Source organism: Hippocampus bargibanti, linkage group LG08, assembly GCF_051943395.1.
Source record: "Hippocampus bargibanti isolate YZ-2025 linkage group LG08, ASM5194339v1, whole genome shotgun sequence".
NCBI classification, from domain to species: Eukaryota; Metazoa; Chordata; class Actinopteri; order Syngnathiformes; family Syngnathidae; genus Hippocampus; species Hippocampus bargibanti.
The window spans coordinates 8,128,696-8,155,445 of NC_142741.1; the positions used below are offsets into that span (position 1 = coordinate 8,128,696).

Below are 26,750 nucleotides of genomic sequence, written 5' to 3' on the forward strand. Positions count from 1 at the left end.
TAGCAGGGCGCCCAAAACAAAACCGGTTGCCATTTTGCTGATTTGTTTTGCCTGTCCGTCCGATAGCAACAAAAGAAATACCAGAAGGTCAAGAGCGCCACCACCGTGGTGCAGTCATACACAAGGGGATGGCAGGTGGGATTTTTTTTCCTCGTTATTACAACAGGCATCATATGGTTAAAAACTTGTATTAGGGCCACCAACAAAAATTTTTAACAATGATGATAATAATAATAATAATGATGGTAATGTTAATAATAATAGTGATGATGATAATGCTAATAAATATAATAATGATAATGATGATGATAATAATGCTAACAATATTGAGGATAATAATGCTAATAATGAAGATTATGATAATGACAATAATAATAATGATGATAATAATAATGCTAACAATGAAGATGATGATGATAATGATGATAATGCTGATAATAATGATAATGGTGATAATGACAATAATAATGATTATTATAATAGTAATCATAATAATGACGATAATAATAGTAATGTTAATAATGATAATAATAATGACAATAATGTATTATTATTAATATAATAATGAGGATAATAATGATAATAATGCTGCTAATAATAATAGTAATGATAATAATGATGATAATAATAATTCTAATGATAATAATAATAACAATGAGTCCAAGATGGCACCCAAGTAGGCTGCCGTCATCAAGTGCTCTCATGAGCCTTGCCTTTTTTTTTTTTTTTTTTTTTTTTTGTCACTTTGTGTTGTTGTGCGTCGTGTGGAATGGATACGGATTGTTTTTCAGCATTTTTGACAACGACATTCATCAAGGAGGATACTGTGCTGAGCGGTTGCGCCTTTTCGGTAGCATGAATATGCCAATACTGTTTAATGGGAGGGATGTCGGTGCCATTCGACTGTCATCGCAGGACAGCTCTGGGGCCATTGTGCTTTTTTGCGCCTGTGTTGGGCAGCATCTTCACAGCGCCGCTTTGTTCAGCGGAAAGGTTGGTGCTGTTGGACACTTTGCAGCTGGATGAATGCTTATGTGGAACTGTCGCAGCTTGGAATTGAAGCGGATTTATGTGTGACAGGAGATGTGAGACAATCTCTTCATCAATGGATGCTACACCTGTGTGTTTGCTTTCAACATTTAGCTTGTAGTCGACGTGCACATTCCACCATGATGTCCCTGATCCACTGGTGAAGAGACGCTTTGATCCCCTCCTCACGTGGAACTGTTTTGTGTAACAAAGAGGGTACAGAAAGTCCTTAAGAATGAATGACTCTCTGTGTCTTTGTGTTGTCATGTTATTTATTTACTTTTTTTTGTTCCGACGTAAAAGCTTGGCCAAAACAAACATGCGGATCAAACCTCTAAAGATAGAGGACACTGATTTGCTGTGGCGACCCCTTGAAGGGAAAAGCCGAAAGGAAAAGAAGTTTTTTTGTTGTTGTTTTGACCTCAAGACGACGCCGCGAGAGTGGCTGGCTTTCCAACAGCTCATGTATTTTGTTTTGTACTTTCATTCCTTTCATAACTTTGCTTCTGTGAAATGTAAATTTCTCCACTGCGAGACTAATAAAGGCAAATCCAATAATGATGATGATAATAATAATAATGCTAATAATAAGAATAATGATGATACTGATAATAATAATAATAATAATTATCATAATAATGATCATCGTAAGAATGATAATAATGCTGATAATGATGATGATAATAATAATGATTATGATTATTATGATAATGATAATGATGATAATGGCCATCTTGCGTTGTTTTCTGCTAGGCTCGCAAACTGCTGAGAGAACTGAAACATCAGAAGAGGTGCGAGGAGGCTGTGACTACCATTACGGCTTACTGGCACGGCGCTCAGGTACTGATTTTTTTCTTTTTCTTTTTTAAACAGTTGCGTTCTCGCATCGGTCTGCGCAAATGCTTGAAGGGCTTTTCCTTCTCCAATTCTTTTTTTATGCTTCTATGCATTCAATGCTGCTTCTTCTGCGAATTTCACAGCACTGCTCCTTTTTCCTTATATTTTACCCCCCGCCCCCAATCCTCCCTTCTCTCACACTCTTCTCTCTCTGACCTAAACGGCCCCACGTCCCCTCCAGGCTCGAACGGAGCTGCGACGTCTAAAACAACAAGTGCGGAATAAATGTGCTGTGACAGTAATTTGGGCATACTGGCAGGGAACCAAGGTATTTCCGCCCAGACGTAGTGTGTAGCTCCTTCCTGCTGTCTGTAATCCCCGTTCGTCTTATTAACGTTGACGCCGGCGTTCAGTTTATCGTCTTTGAAAAACATTTTTTTTTGTGTGTCAGGCATGCAAAAAGTCTGCTTTCTCAAAAGAGAAATATTGTGGTACTATGTACAACCTTCGTTTCCTGAAAAAGCAGAATCAAAGGTGTGTCTCATCTAGTGGCGATTGATGGTATTGCAACTTCATCGACCGCTGACTATTTGTAGTACCGCGTCCACATACACATCCTTTTTTTCCCGCAGAATTTCTCAGAAAAACATAATATCACTATAATGAATTGATGAATAATGTATTAATGTAATAAACAAATATATGAATGAATGAACAATTTATTAATGTACAGTAACAAATAAATATATGAATGAATGTATAAATTAAATGATGAATGAATGATTAAATTAATAGTGAATGAATGAATAAATTAATGGATGAATCAGTGAATAGGAATAACTTATTAATGTAATAAATATACGAATGAATGCATAAATTAATGCATGACTGAGTGAGTGAATGCATGAATAACTTATTAATGTAATAAATATATGAATGAATGCATAAATAAATGTTAAAATGAATGAATGCATCAATCAATGCATGAATGAATGAGTGAATGCATGAATAACTTATTAAACTAATAAAGAAATATATCAATTAATGCATACATTAATGTATGAATGAATGCATAAATTAATTGATGAATGAGTGAATGAATGAAATATTAACGATCAATGTTATAAATAAATATATGAATGCATAAATTAACGTCTGAATAAATGGTTTAATGAATGAATGCATACATTAATGGATGATTGAATGCCTACATTAATGGACGAACGAATGAATGAATGAATTAATGCATGAATGAATTAATCTTCTTTTCCTTTCGGCTTTTCCCTTCAAGGGGTCGCCACAGCAAATCAGTGTACTCCATCTTTAGAGGTTTGATCCACATGTTTGTTTTGGCCAAGCTTTTACATCGGATGCCCTTCCTGACACAACCCTCTGTATTTATCCGGGCTCCCAAACACAAAATGGTCATCCGAACGAACGAAAAGGGGAGGCCCGCAGGCCACTCGTTGCCCATCCCTGCTGGAGCTTATCAACATTGACATTAGGAGTTCTCCTATCTGCCGCGGTTGCTTTATAAGCCACGATTCATATTTCAAGGTCTCCAAACCATCTGATAAGACCAAATCCGGCCTATCAACGATGCCCGTTCAATCTTTGCTCTGCCATTTTATCATCGCCACTGGTTCCAAAAGTCACGAATACTGAACCCAAGTTCCCTCCACCGCGACCGCCATTTCCCCTCGTAGGCTCGGCGGGAGTTGCGTCGGCTGAAGAAAGAGGCGAGGAATAAGCGCGCCGTGTCGGTCATTTGGGCCGGCTGGCAGGGCACCAAGGTATTTGGGAACCCTGTTGCATTGATTTGTGGTGACTTTGTGATTGGTCGCCTTTATCCACACACCCCTAAAAAAGCCATCTTCATATCCGTCATTGCTCCAAGCCTGCTCCGCCTACATTTTTTTAACTAATCCAACCAAGCCCACTGGCGCCCCATGTCTCCTCTAATGATGTTTGTCACATTTCATGGTTATGAAAAGTAAGCACACCCCTATTCAAATCCCAAGTTTTTATCTGAGAAAAAAAACTCCTGCTTCCTTCAAAATGCTTTGCAAAATTGGGTCGTCCTCCCATTTTTTAAATTCATTATTTATTTCGACCAACCAAGTTAGAAAGTTATTGGTTTTATTTTGTAAACCTGTCATATCCCTGGTTGTAAGCCAGGGGTGTGCGCACATACGCAAACACATCTCAGCTGTTTTTTTTCTACATTCGCGTTTCAGGCAGTTGCATAGATTGAAAGTCACATTGGAGAAAAAAAGTAGTTCGGAAGTTTTTTTTTAGTCTTATCAACCAAAAATTGGCACTTTAACTCATTTACTGCCATTCCCATATTTATTGGGGTTTTTGTTTTACTTACAGTGGTGCCAATAAAGGCCTGATCAAACCTCTGTCAATGTTTTTTCCCTTCGACATGGGGCAGCATTTCCCTGGTTTCCATGTTGGCGCTTTGTTCCAGCTTCAGCTGTTGTTAAACCGCTAGATAAGTCAATATTGTATTGTATTTCGTACATTTGCCCCCATTTCAAGCTCACATAACTCCAGGCCCATATAACTTAGGAATTAACTCTTTTTTTTTTTTTTTCGGACAAAACTAGAGAGCTTAAAGGACAACCAACGTCACTTTTTTGTTTTTTAACTGACATCAGAAAAACGTTTTATAGCAACTGAAATACCCAAAACACGCAGCATGATATTTTTAGTCAAATGCAAAACACCAATGAAAATGACTTAAAGTGTCCAAAATCTGCAAAAAAATTGAGCTGCGAATTGGGCATTTTCAGAAAGTCCCGGCCCCAGTTTGTGACGTCACGCCAAGACGTCTTGCATTGTGAATCAAAACAATGGCTTCAGATTCGGAGAATATGCTTTCTTGTTACACATCCAGTTATGAATATGATTCAAATAGTTCTGAAGAGGAAAGCATACATGTTTGCAATCGATTAAAGAATTATATGTGCCATTGTGAGGCACCATTGGGGGAAAATCTCTCACCCCAAAAAATGAGGCACAAAATGGCGACCTCCAGTGGCCACCTCCGCTTCCACAGGCTGATAAATTCCTTATATGGAGCTTGGATGCCCTGTTCTGGTGGCTTTTGGGTGAAACACGGTTCTCAGACCAAACATGTACAGCAAAATACATTGACGTGATGGAAGGACTGCTACAATGTGTCTTTTTTCGGTCAGGGGGCAGTCCTTTCGTGATGTCATGTACAGACTCGTCACCAACTCAAAAACAAGACTTCCTGAATATTCAGAGCGAGTCTTAAAACGTAAAATATAGCTATATGCGGTGGAATCTTCATTCAGTCATTTGAAGCCATTTTACACATTATGGACACAACTTGTGCGGAGACATCGGTTGTCCTTTAAGGTTTCTTACTCTGCATTGAATTTTCACGTCGTCCTAAAACTCAATATTTTGCGGGTCCTGGAATTCCAGGGACAATGACATTTTTGCACATCATCTGGTAGTGAATGAGTTAATCGGGAATGTGTGACTTTTTATGGCCGCTTGAAATCATGTTTTGTGTTTTGAGCACCAACCTCCCTCCATCTACTCTCCACATCACGCATCCGCATGACAAGTATTTATTTATTTTTGGTTCAATGCATATATGCTTTCTCTGTGTTGCTGTGCCATTGTAATTTTTCTCCACAGGACCACTTTGGAAGGCCTTTTTGACATTTTTGTCAGCATTTTGACAAAAATGCTTCACAATGAAACTTGAACGTCCATTTCCTTTTGCAGAAACTCCGAAAATGTCATTTTTGTCATCAAATTGTTGTTTTTGAGGTTGAAAGCCAGTGCGTGTATGTGTGCAGTGTGGGATGCAGTGTTTGACGTCTGCTCACCTCAGGCAACACGGTTGTGCCTTTTCTGCTCATCTCTTCTTGCTTGTTTTTTTTTTTTGCCCCCCCCCCCTTTTTTTTTTATATATCCTGGCCCGCCCCCCCTCGAACAGGCTCGCAGGGAGCTGAGAAGACTAAAGGAAGAGGCCCGCCGTAAGCAGGCTGTCGCTGTGATTTGGGCCTGCTGGCAGGGACTGAAGGTACCTGGCAAACCCTCAGGCCAAGTCATCACAGAGCTTCCCAACTACTAATCCCCCCCCCCCCCCCCCCGCGCCCGCCATTCCACCATTGCACCACCCCCTGTCTAGAGTGTGTGTCAGTGTTCACAAAGCCAGTCACTGCCCTCGCACCATTTTTTTGTAAAATAAGCAGTGATCAGAAGATTCATTATCCTCTTCCATGAGTGAATGTTACTGCAAAGGCATTGAGACGTTTCGGTTGTCCGTATAATAGCCTGACAACTAGATAGGATTTGCTTTTATTAGCTTCGCAGTGGAGAAATGTCACATTTCACAGCAGCAAAGTGATGATGAAAGGAAGAGGGAAAGAAAGAAGTAGAAAAACAAAATACAGGAGCTGCTGTAAAGGCAACCACTCTCGCGGCGCCATTTGAAGTCAAAAGAACAAAAAATAAAAGAACAAATATGACAACACAACGACAGTCATTCAATTTTAAGCATTTTCTACACCCTATTTGTTGTATAAAGCAGTTGTAGATGAAATAATAGAGAGAGAAAAGCGTCCTTTTCACCAGTGGATCAGGAACGTCATGGTGGAATGTGCACGTCTGCTACAAGCTAAATGTTGTAAGCAAACACGTAGCTATAGCGTCCATTGCTTAAAAAACGATTGTTTCACATCTCTGAATGACAGTTGCTAGTTTAGCCACGGAGGAATCAAGTCCTCGTTTTCATCGGGAGCGAGCTATTTGCTATCTATTTGCTATTTATTAGCTGGCTCGCTAGCTTTCTGGCTGGCTAGCAAGCTATCTGTATATCTATTAGCTATATAGATGGCTAGCTTTCTAGCTAGCTGGCTATTTGCTATCCATTAGCTGGCTAGCTAGTTTTCTATCTATTTGAGTAACTTCCGGGGTGAGTGAACGCTGGCGTGTGTGGCTGCTTCACCCGCAGAAAAACTTATCCTGTGACTGTAAAGTGACCTTGACAGTTTCGAAAGGCGCTGAGAAATTGGATTGGATTGGATTGGATTCGATTGGATTGGATTTGCCTTTATTAGTCTCGCAGTGGAGAAATTTAAATGAAATGTATTATTATTATCTCCTGTACAACGTAAATCTGCTTCAATTCCAAGCCATTCCGCATTGGTGCTGCGGTTGCAAAATGATTAAAAGGCGATTATTATTTTTTTCTTCACTCACAGGGCGGTGGCTGTCTTCCGTTGCTGTTTTTCGCCCTCCATTCAACTAACTAACATTTTTGTTTTCCACCCTGTCCTCTTTGTGTTCCTCTAGGTGTGTATTACGTGTGTGTGTTTATTTGTGTGCTATTGTCGTGATTGCCTAAAAGCGTCCGTCCATCCGGGCGGATGTCGTTGCGCCGCGTGACTCTTCCCCATCATCCTGATTGTCCACTTTTTTTTGATCCACTTTGCACCTGTTCACAATCACTTTCCGCTATGAAGGTCGGCATGAAGGTCGATTGCCGTTGAACGTCGTCATTCGCTGTCCCATTTGGGGCCGGTTTGACCTTTGCTCCCATCCGTTAATCAAAAAAGAAGCAGTTTGTAATCATCTTTTCTTTCTTTTTTTTTTTGGTCTGTCATTCTCTCTGATAGGTCCGCAGGGAATACAGGAAGTTTTTCCGGGCCAATGCAGGAAAAAAGATTTACAACTTCACCATCCAGAGAATCGTAAGAGTGGTTTCACATTCAACGGTGACTTCCTGTTGATGAGAGCTGACGTTTCGGTTTTCTTCTTCTAGATGCAAAAATACTTCCTGCGTCTGAAGAAGACCTTGCCTTCCATGTCCCCCATTGATAAGACTTGGCCCCCCGGGGCCTACCGCTTCCTGGATGCGACCCACGCTGAGCTTCGCACAATCTTCCACCTTTGGAGGGTCGGTCACGTTCCCTTGATATTTTTTTCCCCCAATGTCAGGGTTACTTTTCCATCCAGCCTCTCCATCATTGTGGAGCTAATTGATTCATTGAGTAATTAATTTATCAAGTAATTATTTTTGTAATACTTTAGACAATAAATTAAGTGATTTATTAATTAGTTGGGTAATTTAGTAAGTAATAAATTAACTCCTTCACTGCCAGATGATGTGCAAAAATAAGTCCACTCCAGTGCCATGGTTTTTGTCACTTTCCGTCAAATTGCAGGGCCCACAGAATATTTAGTTTTAGGACCACATAAACATTCAATGTAGTGTAAGAAACCTTAGACTGTTTTCTTTTATGAGAAAAAAATAGTTAATTCCTAAATCATATGGATCTGGAGTGATGAGATTAAAATGGGGGCAGCTGTCCAAAATACGATATATGTACATAGTATAGCGCTTTAACAACAACTGAAGCTGGAACAAAGCGAAAACATGGAAAAGGGGAATTGCTGCCCCCCGTGGAAGGGAAAAACTATTGCCAGAGGCAAAGGCCAGGGCTTTATAGGCATACAAGCATGTAAAAAATTAAATAAATAAATAAATTCGGGAATGGCGCTCTACGTCATATTTTCAGTTCCCATTTGTGGCACATACATTTGTGAACTAGCTGCAAAATGGCTAACTCTGTGTTTGCCATTTTGGAGTCTGCAATCCAATTTGTAGCACTGTGATTTTCGTGAGTTAATTCCCAAGTTATATGGGTCTGGAGTTATCTGAGTTTGAAATGGGGGCATATGTACAAAATACAACACAATATTTATATAGTGCTTTAACAACAGCTGAACAGACAATCAAAACGCTCCTTCCGCTCGCTCCTTGCTCGACGATCCATTGCTCGAGTCTTTCCTCCAACTCCGGCCACCTTGCCTTATGTCCGCGAAAACTCAGCTGAGTCTTCTTCACCTGTCGGAGCTCGTTCTTATATTCTCTTTCGATTCCCATGTTCCTCGGCGTTGCTGATAGCCTTCAGTTTAAACTGAGCTTCGTAACCATGTCTTTTTGCCATTTTCAGGGTTGTTAAAACAGCAATGTTGTGCATCAAGCACATACCTGTTCTTTTATACACAATCCACACCCACACATCCCCCCTCGTGTTCTCTACGTCTGTTGCGCTCTCCACTATGGTAAGGGAGATACGGTGTTGTGGGATCCACAAAAAAAAAACACAAGACAAGCAGTGCGATACGTCTTGACTCAACAGTGGTTTACTTCGAATGCCCAGATGTAATGCAAACGTATGCGCACAACAAATTCCTGTCCAACGATCTAAATCGGTCCGACACGAAACACTAATCGAAGAAGGCGTTCCTTGTTTAAATAAACATTTTCGATATATATCATTTGTAAACCAATATAACTACGCGAATGTAACCAAAATACCAAATAAGATACATTACAACCTGTCACATACTCCCCCTCAAAATAGATGTTGTTCCCAACATATGTACTAGTAAATACATAAATGCGCTGGACGACATGCCCAAAACAATTACGCACGGTATTATGAACTGCATCCAAATATGAACTATAATAATGAACAGTTTACAAACTGGAACTCTTTTCATACATTGTTTACATTATCCACATTAGGGCTCATCGAGCTCTTCTTGTTTCCATCTCACTGTGCTATCAAACAGAAGTGTCGATTAACCATGTCTGTAGTACTCCGTGGCATAATAGGGGTGTGCACCATGCATCCAAGGCATTGTCTGTTCACCATAACATGGTACTGTCCCTACATTGTAACAAGATGGCGAACCAAGGCTATCATACGTGAATACCTTGGGTCTCCTGTGTTCTCGTCGTGGCCGTTGATTTCCCCCTATATCAGAATTACTGGGGGGTGGCTGGGGAAAAGGGGGACACAACGTCACAGGTGGATCATTTTCCGGACCAATGTTGCCCTCCTGATGTTGGTCAACTTCCGCAGCTCCCGGCTCTGTCCCCGGCAGTTCATTCCCCAGTTGATTGTCATCATGGTGGGTTGTCTCCACGAAGCTCACGTCCCGCAGTTCTGGTGAGTCTGGTCGGGTGCTCTGGCGATGCAACACTGGATAATACTCGTCCTTCTCATCATCCTCTTCTGAATCCATCTTGTTCGGTCATTGCCGAGTGGACTTTTTCTTGGACTGGAGCTGTAGTGAAGTCTCTAATGGCAAATGATCACATGGCAGTAAGAGATTGCGGTGGAGTATCCTACATCTGCCCTTCCCCCTATCAGGTTTCAGCTCATAAACTGGAATGTATTTGCTTACTTGATGAACCACTGTCTGAACAACAGCCTCCCAGTGGTTTCTCAGTTTGCCTGAAACTGCACGTGGGGTTAAGTTTCGAACTAGAACACGATCACCGGGCAACAGGGTAGAATACTTTAGTTTACTGTCATATAGTCTCTTACTCCTGGCAGCAACTTTTTATTTTCTTGCGTTATCACATACTCTTCCTCCATACCCTGTTTCCACTTCTTCACATAGTCCTTCTGGTTGGTGTCACCCTGGTTAGAGTCTGGATTCAAACTAAACAACATATCAACTGGTAAACGTGATGAGCGTCCATAAAGTAAGTAAAAAGGTGAAAACCCTGTCACCTCACTTTTGGTACAGTTGTAAGCATAAACTAGTTTGTTTAGTGAGTCTTTACAGTTACTCTTTTGTTTCTCTGTCAGTGTCTTTAACATCTGGATCAGTGTTCGATTAAATCGTTCAACCTGTCCATTTCCCTGTGGGTCGTTGGGGGTTGTCCTTGAACCCGCAACCCCACAATATTCCTTCAGTTGAGCAAAAAGTTGATTTTCAAATTCACCACCCTGATCATGGTGAATCCGAAGGGGGAACCAAACTTTAAAATAGTTTAAAGCATATTTGGTGTAGTATAAAAGCAAAATTTTGTCTTACCACAAGCACGTATTCATGCTTACATTTGTCAAGATGCAAACAGATTTGGACGTCAAAAGGCTGAGTATAAACTTGAGCAAAACGTCTAAAATGGTCTACTACCACAAGCACGTATTCATAACCACCCTTACATTTGTCAAGATGCAAAAAGTCAACAGAGACAAGGAAGCAGTAGATGGGTTCTGTTTGCCGTTTTTCTGTACAAAACACCTCTTTCATTAAAGTGTAGCTTGTCCCATTCCCTCACAAGACAAACAACTTGAGGACAATGCTTTCTTATTTCAGTACCTAGCGGTTTCGTCTCTGCCAGTTTGTATCTAATAGTATGTCCTATAATGGGGTCAGTCTCTTTATCTAGCTTGATCTGTCCAACAGTCAATGGGGCTATCGGTGTGTTTAGTGACACCTCGGCACACGTAGATGAGATTCCCATAGACCAAGCTGCACTAGACTCGTTCTGTTGGTCAACTGCTTGTACGGCAGCACTCACAGCATCATATGACACTTCTTTTGTGCATCCTTCCATATATGTTACCATATCAAGGGACATCCTAGATAAACTGTCTGCATCAACATTTTCCTTACCAGGACGATATTTAACAGTAAAATTAAAATCAGAAAGTTCTGCGACCCACCTGCACCCAGTTGCATTTAACTTAGCAGTCGACAGTACATAAGTGAGTGGATTATTGTCACTAAACACAGTGAAGAATGGTGCATAGTACAAATAATCACGAAACTTGTCTGTGATCGCCCACTTAAGCGACAAAAATTCCAACTTGCCCGAGTGTAAGTTATAATTCTTCTCAGCTGCAGTTAAAGTCCGAGAGCCATAGGCTATCACGCGAAGTTTGCCATTTTGTCTTTGGTACAACACAGCACCTAAACCCCGGTTGGAGGCATCTGTATGCAAAATGAAAGGATGCGCGAAGTCAGGAAAACCTAAAACTGGTGGTTGAACTAAACAGTCTATTAGCTGCTCTAACACTGACTGATGCTCATCACTCCACTCAATACGTGTGTTGGAAGACACACTGTTATGTCTCACTTTCTTTTTTTTTTTTTTTTTTTTTTTTTTGTGCTGCTGAGTCTCAACATTCCGAGGGGCTTTAAGCAAATCATACAAGGGACTGGCAATACAAGAGAAATCGTTGATGTATTGCCTATAATAGCTTAACAGTCCCAAAATGGCTCGAAGCTCACCGACAGTGCCTGGCTGCTTGTTTTTCAGGGCACGCACTGCTGCTGTATCTGCCGGGTCCATTCAGCTCCCCTCAGCAGAGACAATCCTGCCGAGGTACCTCACTTCCGGCTTGCAGAGGTCACACTTTCGGGATTTGAGTTTTATTCAATTTTCTCGGAAACGTCGCAACTCTCGCCTGACGTCCTCAACGTGGTTGTCAAATGTCCCGCTGAAAACAAGAATGTCATCAAGATAGGGGACACATATTTCGTCCCGTAATCCCTCCAGACATTGTTCCATACACCGCTGGAACGCTGCTGGAGCATTCATGAGTCCAAAAGGGATTCGAATCCATTCATAAAGGCCCCAAGGGGTCACGAAGGCGGTCAGGTGTCGGCTCCCTTTGGACATGGACCCCTGGTGGTATGCTTTGCCTTGGTCCAGCAGCGAGAAGATGTTGTTACCCCCAAGGCTGTCCACCACATCCTGTACCTGTGGGATGGGGTGCCGGTCAGGGTGTGTTTTCCGATTCAGCTCTCTGTAGTCAATACATAAGCGCAGTGTACCATCTTTTTTCCTGACACAGACGACAGGGGATGAGTAGGAGGAAGTGGACTTTTCCACCCACCCCTGCGCTATCAAGTCCTGTAAATAGTCTTTCACCTCTCTGTATAGTGGCTTTGGGACAGACATATGTCTTTGAAACGGGCTCAGTGTCTTTTAAGAAAATGTCCATTTGTAGGTTTTCCACACACCCTATGTCGTCATCTGATTTTGAAAATGATGCTGATTCCTCTCTCAACATCTGCTGAACGGTCTTTCTTTTATCTTCGTCCAGATGAGAAAGGTCAGTTGGGGGGTCCCACTGCTCACTGAGAGGGATGGTGGTATCCTGGACATGGGCCTCATTGACAACCGCTGAAGGAAGGTGTCTTTTAAATATGTTAGCTGGGTAGACAGACCCTACTGACTGCACTGTACCAATAATAGTCTTTACTGGAAACCTAATGTCATGGTTAGTAGGGTTCTGGACACTAACAACTATCCTAGGGATAGAACCTGCCTTTACTGAGACCAACGAGTCACAAAACTCGAGGCCATCTGGCCACTGTGGGTTTTCACTTGGCTCAAAAACCAATGTTAAAACCCTTCCTTAAAGGGCTTATCCTGTACTTTGCATGGAATAAGAAGTGAGCTATGCCTAGCTATAGTGAATCTCTCATTTGTTGTTTTTACATGGTACTCATGTGCTTGTCCCACACTAACTGCTTTTATGAAAGTGGCAGCTTTATTGCGTGTCTCATTAGAGAGGCTATCTAACACAAGACGCTCAATGACATTAAACCCTATGATAGGACACTGTTGCTGGTCACCTTTTAGTACTAAAACTGGTACAAGTAGCCCTGGATCATTAGCAACAAGTTTAAATGGTATCTCAAGCCATCCTACATAAGGCATATCCATTCCATTAGCTGCCACAATATTGAGAGTATTATCAGGGTCAATAAGCTCATTCACATGTTTCTATGACACGTCAGGTAAGTTTATTTGTTTCCATAACTCATCTACAGCACACACCTGGGACCCCGAGTCCCAGAGTGCTTCAACCCTTTTGTTACCCAAAAAGCACCGAATAAGACATTTCTTTCCCACTAACTCCCTGACCGAATGTAATTTGCCACACTGTTTCTTATCTGTACGCTCGACAAATGACTGCTTATGTTTCTTCTGAACGGGGCCACATGTGTGAGGCTAACATTCCATTTTCATAGCACCACTGTAACACTGGGACCTGTCTCTGTGGTCACACCATGTCCCACTGGGGTAACCCTTTCTAATTTAAACCATAGTTCCTGGCTGAGTTCTGTGCTTTGCAGCCTGCTCTGAAATGTTCACTACTTCCACATTTAAAACAGTGCTGACAATATTCTTCACCTGTCTGAATACAAGAATAACACCTGGGCTGAGGGCGACGGGGCATGTAGTACTGCTGAGGGGCGAACCGCTGCTGGAACTGTGCTGCCCCCCTCATCGGCCTGGTACCTGGTTCAGGGTGGTACTGCTGAAGAGCTGATGGGGAGTGCTGGGTGTAGTAGTGCCTGGCTGGTGGATCTACCTGATATGGTGAAGGTGGAGTGAAGACGACCTGTTCAGGGTAATGGTCATGCAGGCGTTCAGGTCCTCCGCTGGTGGGATGAGAAGTGGCTGTTGGTTTCTGAATAGTCTCTTTGATCTGGGACACTTCTGCCCGCAGCTCCTTTAAAAGCATCGTCTCTGACCTCATCTCTTTGATCTCTGAAAGGAGTTCATTCGGCACAGTAACAGTATTCTGCTTTAAGACTGTCTTCTTCCCAATCAGGGTTGGTGTGTCATCTAACTGGACAGTGTTTAACGTTGTCACCCATGCAGCAGCATTTTTTTTTTTTTCCTGTCGCTCCTTTTCATTTGCACATGCTATGTTTAATTTTTCTAACAGTACTTCATCTGATGTGGTGGTTAGCAGGCGGAAAGGTTGCATGTCACTCTTTACATTGTCACTGTGTAACCCTGTCAGAACTGTGTGCAGGAATAAACTCTGGACCAATGTAGGATCATACTTCATACCTGATTCGGCCTCTTGAGATGCAAAAAGAATCCTTTGACGAAGATCCATTGCACGGAGTAGAAAGTTCTGCGGGGACTCTTTATTAGTCTGCACTTCCGCTGAGAGCTGCTTGTACAATTCAGTGGCTCCTCTCTCCTGATAGTGAGATCGGAGAATCCTTCGTAAAGAAGGTAGGGTGAGGTTTTCTTTCCCTTCGAGGTACCTTCTCAACTGCAGACCTGGTGTTATGGCACGAACCACTGCATCGATTATCTCATCCCCCTGGTAGCCTTTACTGAGCCCTGTCTGACCAAACTAGGAAATGTGAGTTTATGTTTTTGTCGAGCTCATCTATTTGTCCAGATATTTTGAAATCTTTGCGCCAAGGGGCAGTGTCTGGGGGCACTATGCTTCTATTTCGCACTGGATCTTCACCTTTTTCACTTGGTTTGGCTATTCCTAGTTCACAATCTTTTATACTTTCAATCACGTCCTTTACACTTAGAAAATCTGACATTCCTCCATCTTCTAGCTCTAATTCAACTATTTCAATGTAGTTTGACACAATATTAATTAGTTGGCCTCGAGTCTTTCCTGTAAGTTGCTCTCTTTTCAGTCCAGATATTTGGATTTCAGCACATAACTCTGACAACCGTTGAAAATTCAGTCCAAATAACTTGCCTTCGATGTCCAACTGTAATTCCTCTAACTCCATTTTCGAGCGGGTACACGCTGTTTAACTGGCCGGATTCACTTCATAGTCTTCCAGTGCCCTCTAGTGGTGGATGTACGCACAGAGATGCAACCAGAGCACATGTAGAAAAAAAACAGTAAACGGCGACGCCACTCCGACTGGGTTGATTGGGGATATTCGGCGCAAGCTTCTACCCAGGGCGAGTAGACAACACTCGAACGCAAATATCCCAGCGGTGCCTCCAAAATGTTGCGCTCTCCACTATGGTAAGGGAGATATGGTGTTGTGGCATCCAGAAAAAAAACACAAGACAAGCAGTGCGATACGTCTTGACTCAACAGTGGTTTACTTCGAATGCCCAGATGTACGGCAAACGTATGCGCACAACAATTTCCGGTCCAACGATCTAAATCGGTCCGACACGAAACACTAACCGAAGCAGGCGTTCCTTGTTTAAATAAACATTTTCGATATATCCTCCTCATGGTGGTCTCTAATACGTCCGCACATATGGCGCACTGCACTACAGGGCGCACCGCACATTTTTTTAAAAATCAGACGTTCATATGCGCCTTACGGTCGTGAAAATATGGTTGCTAATAAACAGATAGGCGGATTAATAGGTAAACAAAGTAATGCATTAAATTGTATCCACAAATAAAAGCCTGTGAATGAATCAGAAGTGTTCCACGTTTGAGTCCCTCGTGTCAACATCCCTGGCACCCCTTACCCACACTTTTTTTAACCCAGTGCAAGAAATACAGAAGCCAGTTCACAGAGGAAAAAAAGGCCATGTATCAAGAAAAGCTGGAGGCCAGCGAGCTGTTCAAGGATAAAAAGTCCCTCTACCCGAGCAGGTTGGTGAAATCAATTCTTGGCTCCTCCCCCTTCGAGTCATGACAAGTTGTCACGCCCATGTGTGGATTATGGGGCTATCTTGTTATCTGGCTGGCTGTGTAGCTATTTAGCTAGCTACTGTATCTATTAGCTATATAGCTAGTGAGCTATTAGCTATCTATTCTCTCGGTATTAGCTATCTATTCGCTAGATATTAGCTATCTATTCGCTGGGTATTAGCCATCTATTCTCTAGGTATTAGCCATCTATTCGCCAGGTATTAGCTATCCATTGACTAGCTATTAGCTATCTATTCGCTAGCTATGCACTATGTATTTGCTAGCTATTAGCTATCTATTTGCTAGCTATCTTGCTATCTATTTGAGTTCCATCCGGGTTGATTGAACGCTGGCGCGTGTGGCTGCCGCAGCTCACCCACAGAAAAAAAATCTTATCCCGTGACTGTAAAGTGACCCTGAGAGTTTTGAAAGAAAATAAATGAAATGTATTATTATTATTTTGTCTCAGCGTGAGCCAGCCCTTCAAAGGAGACTACCTGGAGATCGGCAAGAACCCCAAATATCACAAGCTCAACAGTTGCGTGGAGGAAAAGGTTCTGCTGGCCGACGTGGTTAACAAGATCAACCGGGCCAACGGCAAAGTAAGAAATATCCCGACGCCGTGACATTTCTGTACATTTCTCACTAATCCGACTTCAACGGACAGTTAGGACGGCGGAAAAAACGTTTGTGCACGGCTGTGTCCAAAGACGCTGATTGGAGACAAAAAGGGCACCAAAAGACAATTGCTTCAGCTGTAAGATAACTTCGCCATAAATCATATTTAAAAAGTTCTATTTTTCCCCAGCTGTCCTCCCAGATGACTGGCAAACTACAGCGAACATAATCAGAGACACGCGTCGGAAAGTACTTGGTGTATCGAGTGGAAGAAAGGTAGATAAGGAGACTTAGTGGTGGAATGGGGAGGTGCAGGAGCTTATACAGAGAAAGAGGTTAGCAAAGAAGAAGTGGGACTCTGAGAGGACGGACGAGAGTAGACAGCAGTACAAGGAGATGCAGCGCACGTTTAAAGTAAAGGTGGCAAAGGCCAAACAAGAGGCCTATGATGACTTGTATGCTCAGCTGGACAGCAAGGAAGGTGAGACTGATCTTTACAGGCTGGCGAGACAGAGAGACAAAGATGGTAAGGACCTGCAGCAGGTTCGGGTGATTAAGGATAGAGATGGCAATGTATTAACAGGTGCCAGTAGTGTGATGGCAAGATGGAAAGAGTACTTTGAAGAATTGATGAATGAGGAAAATGAGAAGGAACAAAGAGTAGAAGACGTGACTGTTGTGGACCAAGACGTAGCAAGCATTAGCAAGGATGAAGTGAGGAGGGCGCTGAAGAGGATGAAGGGGGGGAAAGGCACATGGGCCTGATGATTTACCAATCAAGGTATGGAAGTGTCTTGGAGAGGTAGCGGTGGTGTTCTTGACTGGGTTATTCAACAAGATCTTAGATGGTGAACAGATACCTGAAGAATGGAGACGAAGTGTATTCGTGCCCATTTTTAAGAACAAAGGAGATGTGCGGAGTTGTACTAATTACAGAGGAATAAAGTTGATGAGCCATACAATGAAACTCTGGGAAAGAGTAGTTGAAGCTAGACTAAGAGCAGAAGTGAACATTTGTGAGCAGCAGTATGGCTTCATGCCAAAAAAGAGTACGACAGATGCAATGTGTGCTTTAAGAATGCTGATAGAGAAGTACAGCGAAGGTCTGAAGGAATTGCATTGTGTCTTTGTAGATCTGGAGAAAGCGTATGACAGGGTGCCCAGAGAAGAGCTGTGGCATTGCATGAGGAAGTCTGGAGTGACGGAAAAGTATGTCAGAGCGGTGCAAGACATATATCATGATTGTAAGACAGTTGTGAGGTGTGCTGTCAGTATGACTGAGGAATTCAAAGTGGAGGTGGGACTCCACCAGGGGTCAGCTCTGAGCCCCTTCTTGTTTGCTATGGTGATGGACAGGCTGACAGACGATGTTAGACAAGAACCTCCTTGGACCATGATGTTTGCAGATGACATTGTGATCTGTAGCGAGAACAGGGAACAGGTGGCGGAGAAACTAGGGATGTGGAGATATGCCCTGAAAAGGAGAGGAATGAAGATCAGTCGCAGCAAGACGGAATATGTGTGTGAGTGAGAGGGATCCAAGTGCAACAGTGATGCTACAGGGGAAGAGATAAAGAAGGTGGAGGATTTTAAGTACTTGGGGTCAACTGTCCAGAGCAATGGAGAGTGTGGAAAAGAGGTGAAGAAGCGTGTCCAGGTTGGCTGGAGCGGCTGGAGAAAAATGTCAGGTGTGATGTGTGATAGAAGGGTTTCAGCTCGGATGAAAGGAAAAGTGTATAAAACAGTGGTCGGACCAGCCATGATGTTTGGACTGGAGACAGTGCCACTGAAGAAAAGACAGGAAGCAGAGCTGGAGGTAGCAGAGCTGAAGATGTTGAGGTTTTCTTTGGGAGTGACCAGGTTGGATAGGATCACGAATGAGTACATTAGAGGGACAACTCATATTAGAGGCGTTGCAGAGAAAGTCAGAGAGGCCAGACTGAGATGGTGTGGACATGTCCAGAGGGGAGAGAGTGACGCGATCGGGAGAAGGATGTTGAGCCTTGAACTGCCAGGCAGGAGACCAAGAGGAAGAACATTAGAGGAGGTTTATGGATGTGGTCAAAGAGGACATGAAGGTAGCTGGTGTGAGGATGAAGAGTATGCACAAAACCGGGATAGATGGAGGACATTGATTCGCTGTGGCGACCCCTGAGGGGAAAAGCCGAAAGAAAAAGATTTTTCTCCAGCTGTGACTGCCAAGTCACAAAAGCCTTTTTTTAAATGAAAAAAAAACTGTAATCCCTTTAACAGTGTCTGAAACTCATGACATACAGTTAGCGGACACCCGGGCAGACAACTCTGAAAAGTTGCCTGCCCGGCCATAAAGTTGCCTGTCCCATTTTTCACAACTTGAAACACAATACAAAAAAACATTGTTGCGAAGTATTTTTTAAATTAAGGAAGTACCTACCACAAATTCTCCTTTGCTTAGTTTATGGTAATTCTCCCTTGCTGACGATTTTGCTCCAGTTGTCGTTTGTCGTCATGTTGCACAATGCAATGTTTGCGTTGTGTTGTCTGCTCAAAACCACGTGGCCTCCTCTTTCTAAGCGCCTTTCAAAACTCTCACGTACACTTTTTGGTCACGGTATAGTCCGAAGCACGAAACAGGCTTCTGATTGGCGCCATGCCGAGTATGCAAATTTCCAAACGAACGTTCCTTTGGCAATTTGCATACTCTGCACGGCAGCCAATCAGAAGCCTGTTTCATGCTTCGTACTATACAGTGACTGAAAAGTGTACTTGAAAGTTTTGAAAGCTTAGAAAGAGGAGTCCCCGTGGCTTGTAGCGTTTGCTTGTAGCTTTTTCTTGTAGTTTTGCCTTATCAGAATCAGAATCATCTTTATTGCCAAGTATGTAGGACACACAAGGAATTTGTTTCCGGTAGAACACGCTGCACTAGTATCGTTGTCAAAAAAACTGCTAAGTGGCACTATACAGTTCCATTTTGGCTACTGTTGAAGAAAAGACAGGAAGCAGAGCTGGAGGTAGCAGAGCTGAAGATGTTGAGGTTTTCTTTGGGAGTGACCAGGTTGGATAGGATCAGGAATGAGTACATTAGAGGGACAACTCATATTAGAGGCGTTGCAGAGAAAGTCAGAGAGGCCAGACTGAGATGGTGTGGACATGTTTATTATTGAATAAAACAAACGTTTGATTTGAAAATAATTGTTTTTGTTTTTTTTTTCCTTGAAAAAGTTGTCGGCCCCCCTGGCTGAGACGTTTTGAAAGTTGTACGCCCGACGTAAAAGTTGTACGCCTCGGGCCTCCGGGCAGACGTTATTTCAAACACTGCCTTTCACCCTGAGTGCAAAAAGCCAGTTTTATATTGACATGATTGTGTGATGATTTTGTTTCACACATAAGGTAATTACGCTAGCTAGCAAACCTGTTCATTGGTTTTATTTGCTATTTCGCTGGCTGGCTGGCTATCTATTAGCTACATGGCTATCTTGCTGGCTGGCTTTCTAGCTAGCTATCTGGCTGGCTGGCTAGCGATATAGCTGGCTATCTATCAGCCATATGGCTATCTAGCTGGCTGGCTTTCTAGCTAGCTCTCTGGCTGGCTGGCTAGCTATCTAGCTGGCTATCTGTTGGCTATCTAGCTGGCTGGTTATCTAGCTAGCTATCAATAATAATAATAATAAATGTCATTTCTAAGTCCCTGTCAAAACTCTCACGGTCAATTTACAGTGACAGGATAAGTTTTTCTGTGGGTGAGCAGCGGCAGCCACACGCGCCATCTTTCACTCAACCCGGAAGTAACTCAAATAGATAGAAAGCTAGCTAACAGCTAGCGAATAGATAGCTAGCTAGATAGCTATATGACTAATAGTTACCTAGCTAGCTAGTCAGCCAGATAGCTAATAACCACTTTGATTGATTAGCTATCAATTAGCTAGGTAGCTTGCTTTCTATCTATTTGGGTTACTTCCAGGTTGAGTGAACGCTGGCGCGTGTGACTGCCGCTGCTCACCCATAGAAAAACCTATCCTGTGACTGTGAAGTGACCTTGTGAGTTTTTAAAGGCGCTTATAAATCAAATGTATTATTATTATTATTATTATTATTATTATTATTATTATTATAAAATCATTGGCACCACCCTAGCCACTTTCGGGGAATTGCACACTCCAAGAATCAAGACAGGGGCACAGAAAATGCGATTGGACCCTCCGCACCCTGCACACCACCTTTTCCAGCGACTCCCCTCAGCCAATCATTTTAGCTCCAATTTTGTACTCACTTTCTTTCTAACTCACTGTTAGATTAGATTAGCCTTTATTAGCATCCTCCATACTTTTTTTTTCCCCCCGATATTTCGCCTGCTCATTTTCCGCCGCGTCCCCTTCAGGGCGCCAGTCGCATTCTTCTGCTGACGAAGAAGAACGTCCTGCTGGCCGACCAGAAGACGGGCCAAGTGAAGGCCAGCGTCGCCCTCCCTGATCTGGCCAGCGTGTCGGTCAGCACGCAGAACGACGGCTTCTTTGCGCTCAAGCTCAGAGAGGTGAGGTTTTGTTTTTGTTTTTTTTTTTTTTTTTTTTTTTTTTTTTTTTTTTTTGCGCCATACGCTCGCTCACTAAGGTCGATTTCGCCGACACAGGGCTCAGCCTCGGCCGTCAAGGGAGACTTTTTACTCAGCAGCGAGCATTTGATCGAGACCATCACCAAACTCCACCACATCGGCTCTACCGCCTCGGATGACGGCGTGAGGCTTAACGTCGACATCACCGATGAGTACGTTTATTTTGTTTCGACATGCAATAACGGGCAAAATGGAACTGACAAATGTTCTGCTTGGAATTATTGGATTTTATTCCGCCTGGATTTTTATTCCATTCAGCGGATGATCAAAATCATTCAGCAGCATTTTAGCCAAATATTTAAATTGACATCTGGGTAATTAATAAAGTACTTCATTGATTAGTTAATGAACTGATTAATTAGTTGTAAATCAATACGTTTTTAATAACCAATTAAAAATAAGTAATTGAAAAGTAAATAATAAAAAAATAATTACAGATAAATGTGAACAAAATAAATAATTAAAAGATAAATAATTATGTAATAAATAAGCACAAAATAACTAATTAAAAAGTAAATAATTATAAAAATAATTGAAGAATAAATAATTGAAAAATAATTAAAATAAAGACGTACAAAATAAATAATTAAACAATAAATAATTTAATAAATAATAAAAATAGTTAGTTAAATAAAAAATAATAAAAAATAAATTTGAAAGTAAATAAATAAAAAGTAAGTAATTAAAGAATAAATATGTACAGAATAAATAGGTAAAAAATAAATAATGACATACAATACATGTAATTAAAAATTCTATAAGTACAAAATACATATTTAAAAAATAATAAATATGTATAAAATAAATAATTACAAATAGATAATTAAATAATAAACAAGTACAAAATAATCATAAATAGTAATAAAATAATTAAAAAGTAAATAGTTAAGAAATGAATAATTAACAAATACGTACAAAATAAATAAGAAAAAAACAAATAAGTAATTCAATAATAATTTTAAATAAATAATTAGATATGAATAATTAAAAACTAAATGCATAAATAAATACTATTTTGTATTCCATTCTGTCAGGCCTAAAAAAAATAAAAAAATTGAAAATTGTTCAAAGAAGTCCAGATGCATGTGGGCGCCCGTGTGGCGTGCCCAGTTGTCTCTTTCTGACCTCGCCTGGTCTTTGTGTCCTCCCAGGTTTCTGGTCCAGTTCAAGCAGGACAAAGTGTGCGTCAAATTCATCCGGGGAACCCCCAAAAACGGCAATGGCCCATCCTGCAAGCGCAAAAACAACCGTTTGCTGGAGGTCTCGGTCCCGGCCACAGCATAGCCCAAAATGGCCAATTCTGAAATTGTGCTGATGAAGGCGCGATCCCGGCAGCGTTCCACCCCCCCGAGCGACACGCCGCTAATTTGGCTTTTTTTTCTTCCCTTTTGTCAAACTTGCTCAAGGCGCTGCGAATGACAGCGTTAACACTTTGTGCCATTTTCTTTGGGTGGCCGAGAGACAACGGCCACACAAATTTGACGGGGAAGATGGGAAAATAATTAATTGCGAGCGGCGTTCCTCACTCTGTGGACAAGCGGTAAGAGAAGCAAGTCCCCCGGTCCCGACTGGCCCTCGACTCGTCCATTTTTAAAAGACGCGATGACGTGTTGGAGCTGTTGGATCCGCCACTTGAAATACTGCACTTGCTTTTTATACTTTGATTGAACCAAAAAAAAAAAAAAAAAAGATTGTAAACTGTGTTTTTTTGGGCGACTTCCCAAACAAAAAACAATGCAGGCTGTTGGATGGTGAGATGATTGTAGGACTCGTTTTTTTTTAAATCCATAATTCCGATGTGCCAATAACATGTCACGTGTTGGTCGACATGCATAGAAATGCAAAAATGCACCTCCCCATAGCCCCACTCGTACTCATTCTAATTATCATTGCCAAAAAAAGAAATTAAAAAAAAAATGAGAGCGGGAGGAGCATAATTGCCATGTGGATGCTGCACACGTGATATTTTTTTTTATTTTATTTATTTTTTTTCTCTGTCTACTATAGCCAGTGTGATCCATGCCAAGCTTTATTTAATCTGCAGCAGCACAAACGCAACAATAAACAATCACGAAATGGTACCTCAGCGCTCCCACCTAGCTTGGTTCCACTTTTTGGGCTTTTCTGTTTCTGCTGAGCAATAGGATTCCATCTTTTTTTTGTGGCCTTTGCATGCACTCTTTATCCTCATTCTATTCTATTTGTAAAATATTGTGACATTTCAGCTCTAGTTTGAGCATTTTTTTCTTTTTTCATTCATTTTTTTCCTCCTTTGCTAGAGAAAAACCAAACGCTGATCACAGATAATAATGATAATGATTTATAAGCACCTTTTAAAACTCACGGTCACTTTACAGTCACTGGATAGGTTTTTCTGCGGGTGAGCTGCGGCAGCCACACGTGCCAGCCTTCACTCAATATGGAATAACTCAAATAAAAAAGCTAGCTAGCTAGCCACTAGATAGCTAATAGATAGCCAGACAGCTAGCTAATAGATAGCCAGCTAATTGATAGCTAGCTGGATAGATAGCTAAAAGATAGCCAGATAGCTAATAGATAGCCAATAGTGTCAGTTTTGAGAGGTGCTTATAAATGAAATTTATTATTAATAGATAGCCAGCTAACTAGCTGGCTAATAGATAGCTATTAGATAGCCAGCCAGCTGGATAAATATCTAAAAAATAGCCAGCCAGCTGGATAAATATCTGATAGCCAGCCAGCTGGATAAATATCTGATAGCCAGCTAGCTGGATAAATATCTGATAGCCAGCCAGCTGGATAAATATCTGATAGCCAGCCACCTGGATAAATATCTAATAGATAGCCAGCCAGCTGGATAGATATCTAATAGATAGCCAGCCAGCTGGATAGATAGCTAATAGATAGCCAGCCAGCTAGATAGCTAATAGCTTGATAGCTAGCTGGATAGATAAATAATAGATAGCCAGCTAGATAGCTAATAGATAGCCAGCTAATGTAAGCCGAATCTGCAGAAACAAAATACTTCAATATAATAAATGTAATACATCTGTGTAAGCTCTCAGTCGTACAGGAGTGGTCCATCGATGAAAAGGTTTCTCAAACAGTAAGACATTAGTTTGCTGACAAAGTTTCTTGGATAAGAAACGAAACGTCCAACACCTTCAAAGAAGCACAGATGACTGCTGAAGAAAGCTTTTCATCGATATAATAAATGTAAGTTATTGTTTTTTGGGGGGCGGGGTCAGAGAAATTCATTTGCGGCTATTGTTAAAAAAAAAAGAAACCTAAAAAAAAAACGAATCAAATTCTCTTTCATCTAGAACTGCTCCATGTCACGAAGAGGGTAAGTGCTGAAGAATGAATGACTCTGTCATTCACTCAACCCAGAAGTATCTCAGGTAGAAAGCTAACTAGCTAATATATAGCTAACAGATAGTTAGCCAGATGGTGAGCTAGCCAGATAGCCTATACAGCTATACTTAAGATGGCGGCAAAGGGTTAGACCAGGGGTGTCAAACTCATTTCGCATCGCGGGCCACATACGGCCTAGGGAGATGTCAAGTGGGCCGGACCATTAAAATTATACCATACTCTGCTAAAAATAGCAAAAATGTCATGTATTTCCTTTGTTTTGGTGTAAAGAAGCACAAGAACATCAGGAAAATATTGACATTTAATGAACTATCCTTTTACAAAACATTTCATGAAACACCTCATATTTCCTTAGACAAATGTGCAATTTACTTTTATCATTCACAAATATGCATTGCAACTGATCCCACTGATTGTACAAAGGCACAACACTTTAATTGGTACTAAAAAAGACAAATCCAATAATAATAAAGGCAAATCCAATCCAAAAAATATAGTACACCACTTTAAGATTAAATGAGACTTTTAAAGAAAGGGAATTTTTAAACCACTTACACATACGCATATAAAATCTAAATGTAATCCCTGCGTACACCTTACAAACTAAGGAGAGTGATTTTAAATGTGTAATGAAAGTGTTCACCTGTCCTGTAAATATGTCACCTTCGTACATGAAACATACATATACATACAATACATACTCAAAATTTATGGAGTTGTATGAACAGTAGAATTCCATCACAGACTTTTGTTTTGAAGCTGCTGACTAACATTAAAGTGTGGTATGGCAGGCTGTGGGTAATGTTGCTGTCGCTGAGAAGTTTGTCAAACTGACGATGGTTCAGACCTCTGGACCGGATGAAATGTACAGTGCAAACAACCACCTCCATGACGTGGTCCATTTTCAGCGACTTGCGACACAATGCCTCCTGGTGCAAAATACAGTGAAATGTCCAGAAACGATCTCCTCCATTAAGGGCTTGTACTTTGTCTTTGAACTTTGTCGCGTCACCTGCTTTCTTTCCGAACATGGATCACGCGCCGTCTGTAGCCAGGCTGACAACGCGGGACCGGTCCACTCAAACTCTGTCCAATACAGCAACGACAGAGCTGAAAATATCCTCTGCTGTTGTGGTGTCCATCATTGGCACCAACTCAAGAAACTCTTCAGTAACAGTTAATGTCTCATCAACTCCTCGAATAAATATGGCCAGTTGGGCCACGTCTGTGATGTCAATTGCCACGGAAAATGCAATAAATCCTCTCTGCTATAGTATTCCTCGTCAGGCTAATATTGGCAAAAGCTTGGCGCTTCTCGGAACATACAAGTTCAGCCGCCTTCATCATGCATCGTTTAACAAAGTCACCGTCGAAATACGGCTTCGATGCTAATGCTATTTCGCTAGCAATTAGGTAGCTGGCTTTTATCGCTGCTTCATTGACTTCTCGGCTCCGGATGAAAGTTGACTGCTGTTTCCTCATTCCTGCCAGCAATTCGTTAATCTTTTCTCAGTTGTCCTTGCAACCCGTCATATCTTTCTCTGTGATGAGTCTCATAGTGGCGTCGAATATTATATTCCTTCAATACAGAAACTTGTTGCAAACACACCAAGCACAAAGGTTTTGCGTGCATCTCTGTATATAAATAGGACGTGGTCTATTTTTCTTTGAAAATTCTACACTCCTTATCTACTTTTCTCCGTCTGGATAACGACATTTTGGCTAATCAGAATCAGAATCAGAATCATCTTTATTGCCAAGTATGTAGAACACACAAGGAATTTGTTTCCGGTAGAACACGCTGCACTAGTATCGTTGTCAAAAATGAGGGTGTAGCAGAGAGGCAGAGACCAAGGTATTAACAACGTGGTAACAAGCAGCAGATGGCGCATTGACACCGTCTGCTGTTTTCAGTCTGTCTCAGAGATGCGGCGTGTCTTCTACTCTGATAGAACGAGTGTGCCCCTTAGAGGATAAGCCATGAATTGCAGTGAATTAAAAATATCAATTCCATGTCTTTTATGCATTTTTCCACTTTCAAATTATCCTGCGGGCCTGATTGAACCTCATTGGGGGCC

The 26,750-nt window shown here is 41.6% G+C and overlaps 1 protein-coding gene across 10 annotated transcripts in view; it reads left to right on the plus strand.

The window, feature by feature from the left end:
* myo1b (myosin IB) overlaps window positions 1–23,399 on the plus strand; it is a 90,959-nt gene extending 67,560 nt beyond the window's left edge. For 2 of the 10 annotated variants that reach the window (XM_089003535.1, XM_089003536.1), the window contains 13 exons: window positions 67–135; window positions 1,783–1,869; window positions 2,108–2,194; window positions 3,573–3,659; window positions 5,849–5,935; window positions 7,533–7,607; window positions 7,679–7,813; window positions 11,987–12,052; window positions 15,967–16,073; window positions 16,582–16,714; window positions 21,088–21,240; window positions 21,337–21,470; window positions 22,470–23,399. In XM_089003535.1, the coding sequence (XP_088859661.1) occupies window positions 67–135; window positions 1,783–1,869; window positions 2,108–2,194; window positions 3,573–3,659; window positions 5,849–5,935; window positions 7,533–7,607; window positions 7,679–7,813; window positions 11,987–12,052; window positions 15,967–16,073; window positions 16,582–16,714; window positions 21,088–21,240; window positions 21,337–21,470; window positions 22,470–22,602 (1,353 nt within the window). In that variant the 3' untranslated portion in view covers window positions 22,603–23,399. The remainder of the gene's footprint in view (window positions 1–66; window positions 136–1,782; window positions 1,870–2,107; window positions 2,195–3,572; window positions 3,660–5,848; window positions 5,936–7,532; window positions 7,608–7,678; window positions 7,814–11,986; window positions 12,053–15,966; window positions 16,074–16,581; window positions 16,715–21,087; window positions 21,241–21,336; window positions 21,471–22,469) is intronic. The other 8 variants (XM_089003538.1, XM_089003537.1, XM_089003540.1 and 5 more) reach the window with 8 other exon arrangements.
* The last annotated feature ends 3,351 nt before the right edge of the window (window positions 23,400–26,750 follow it).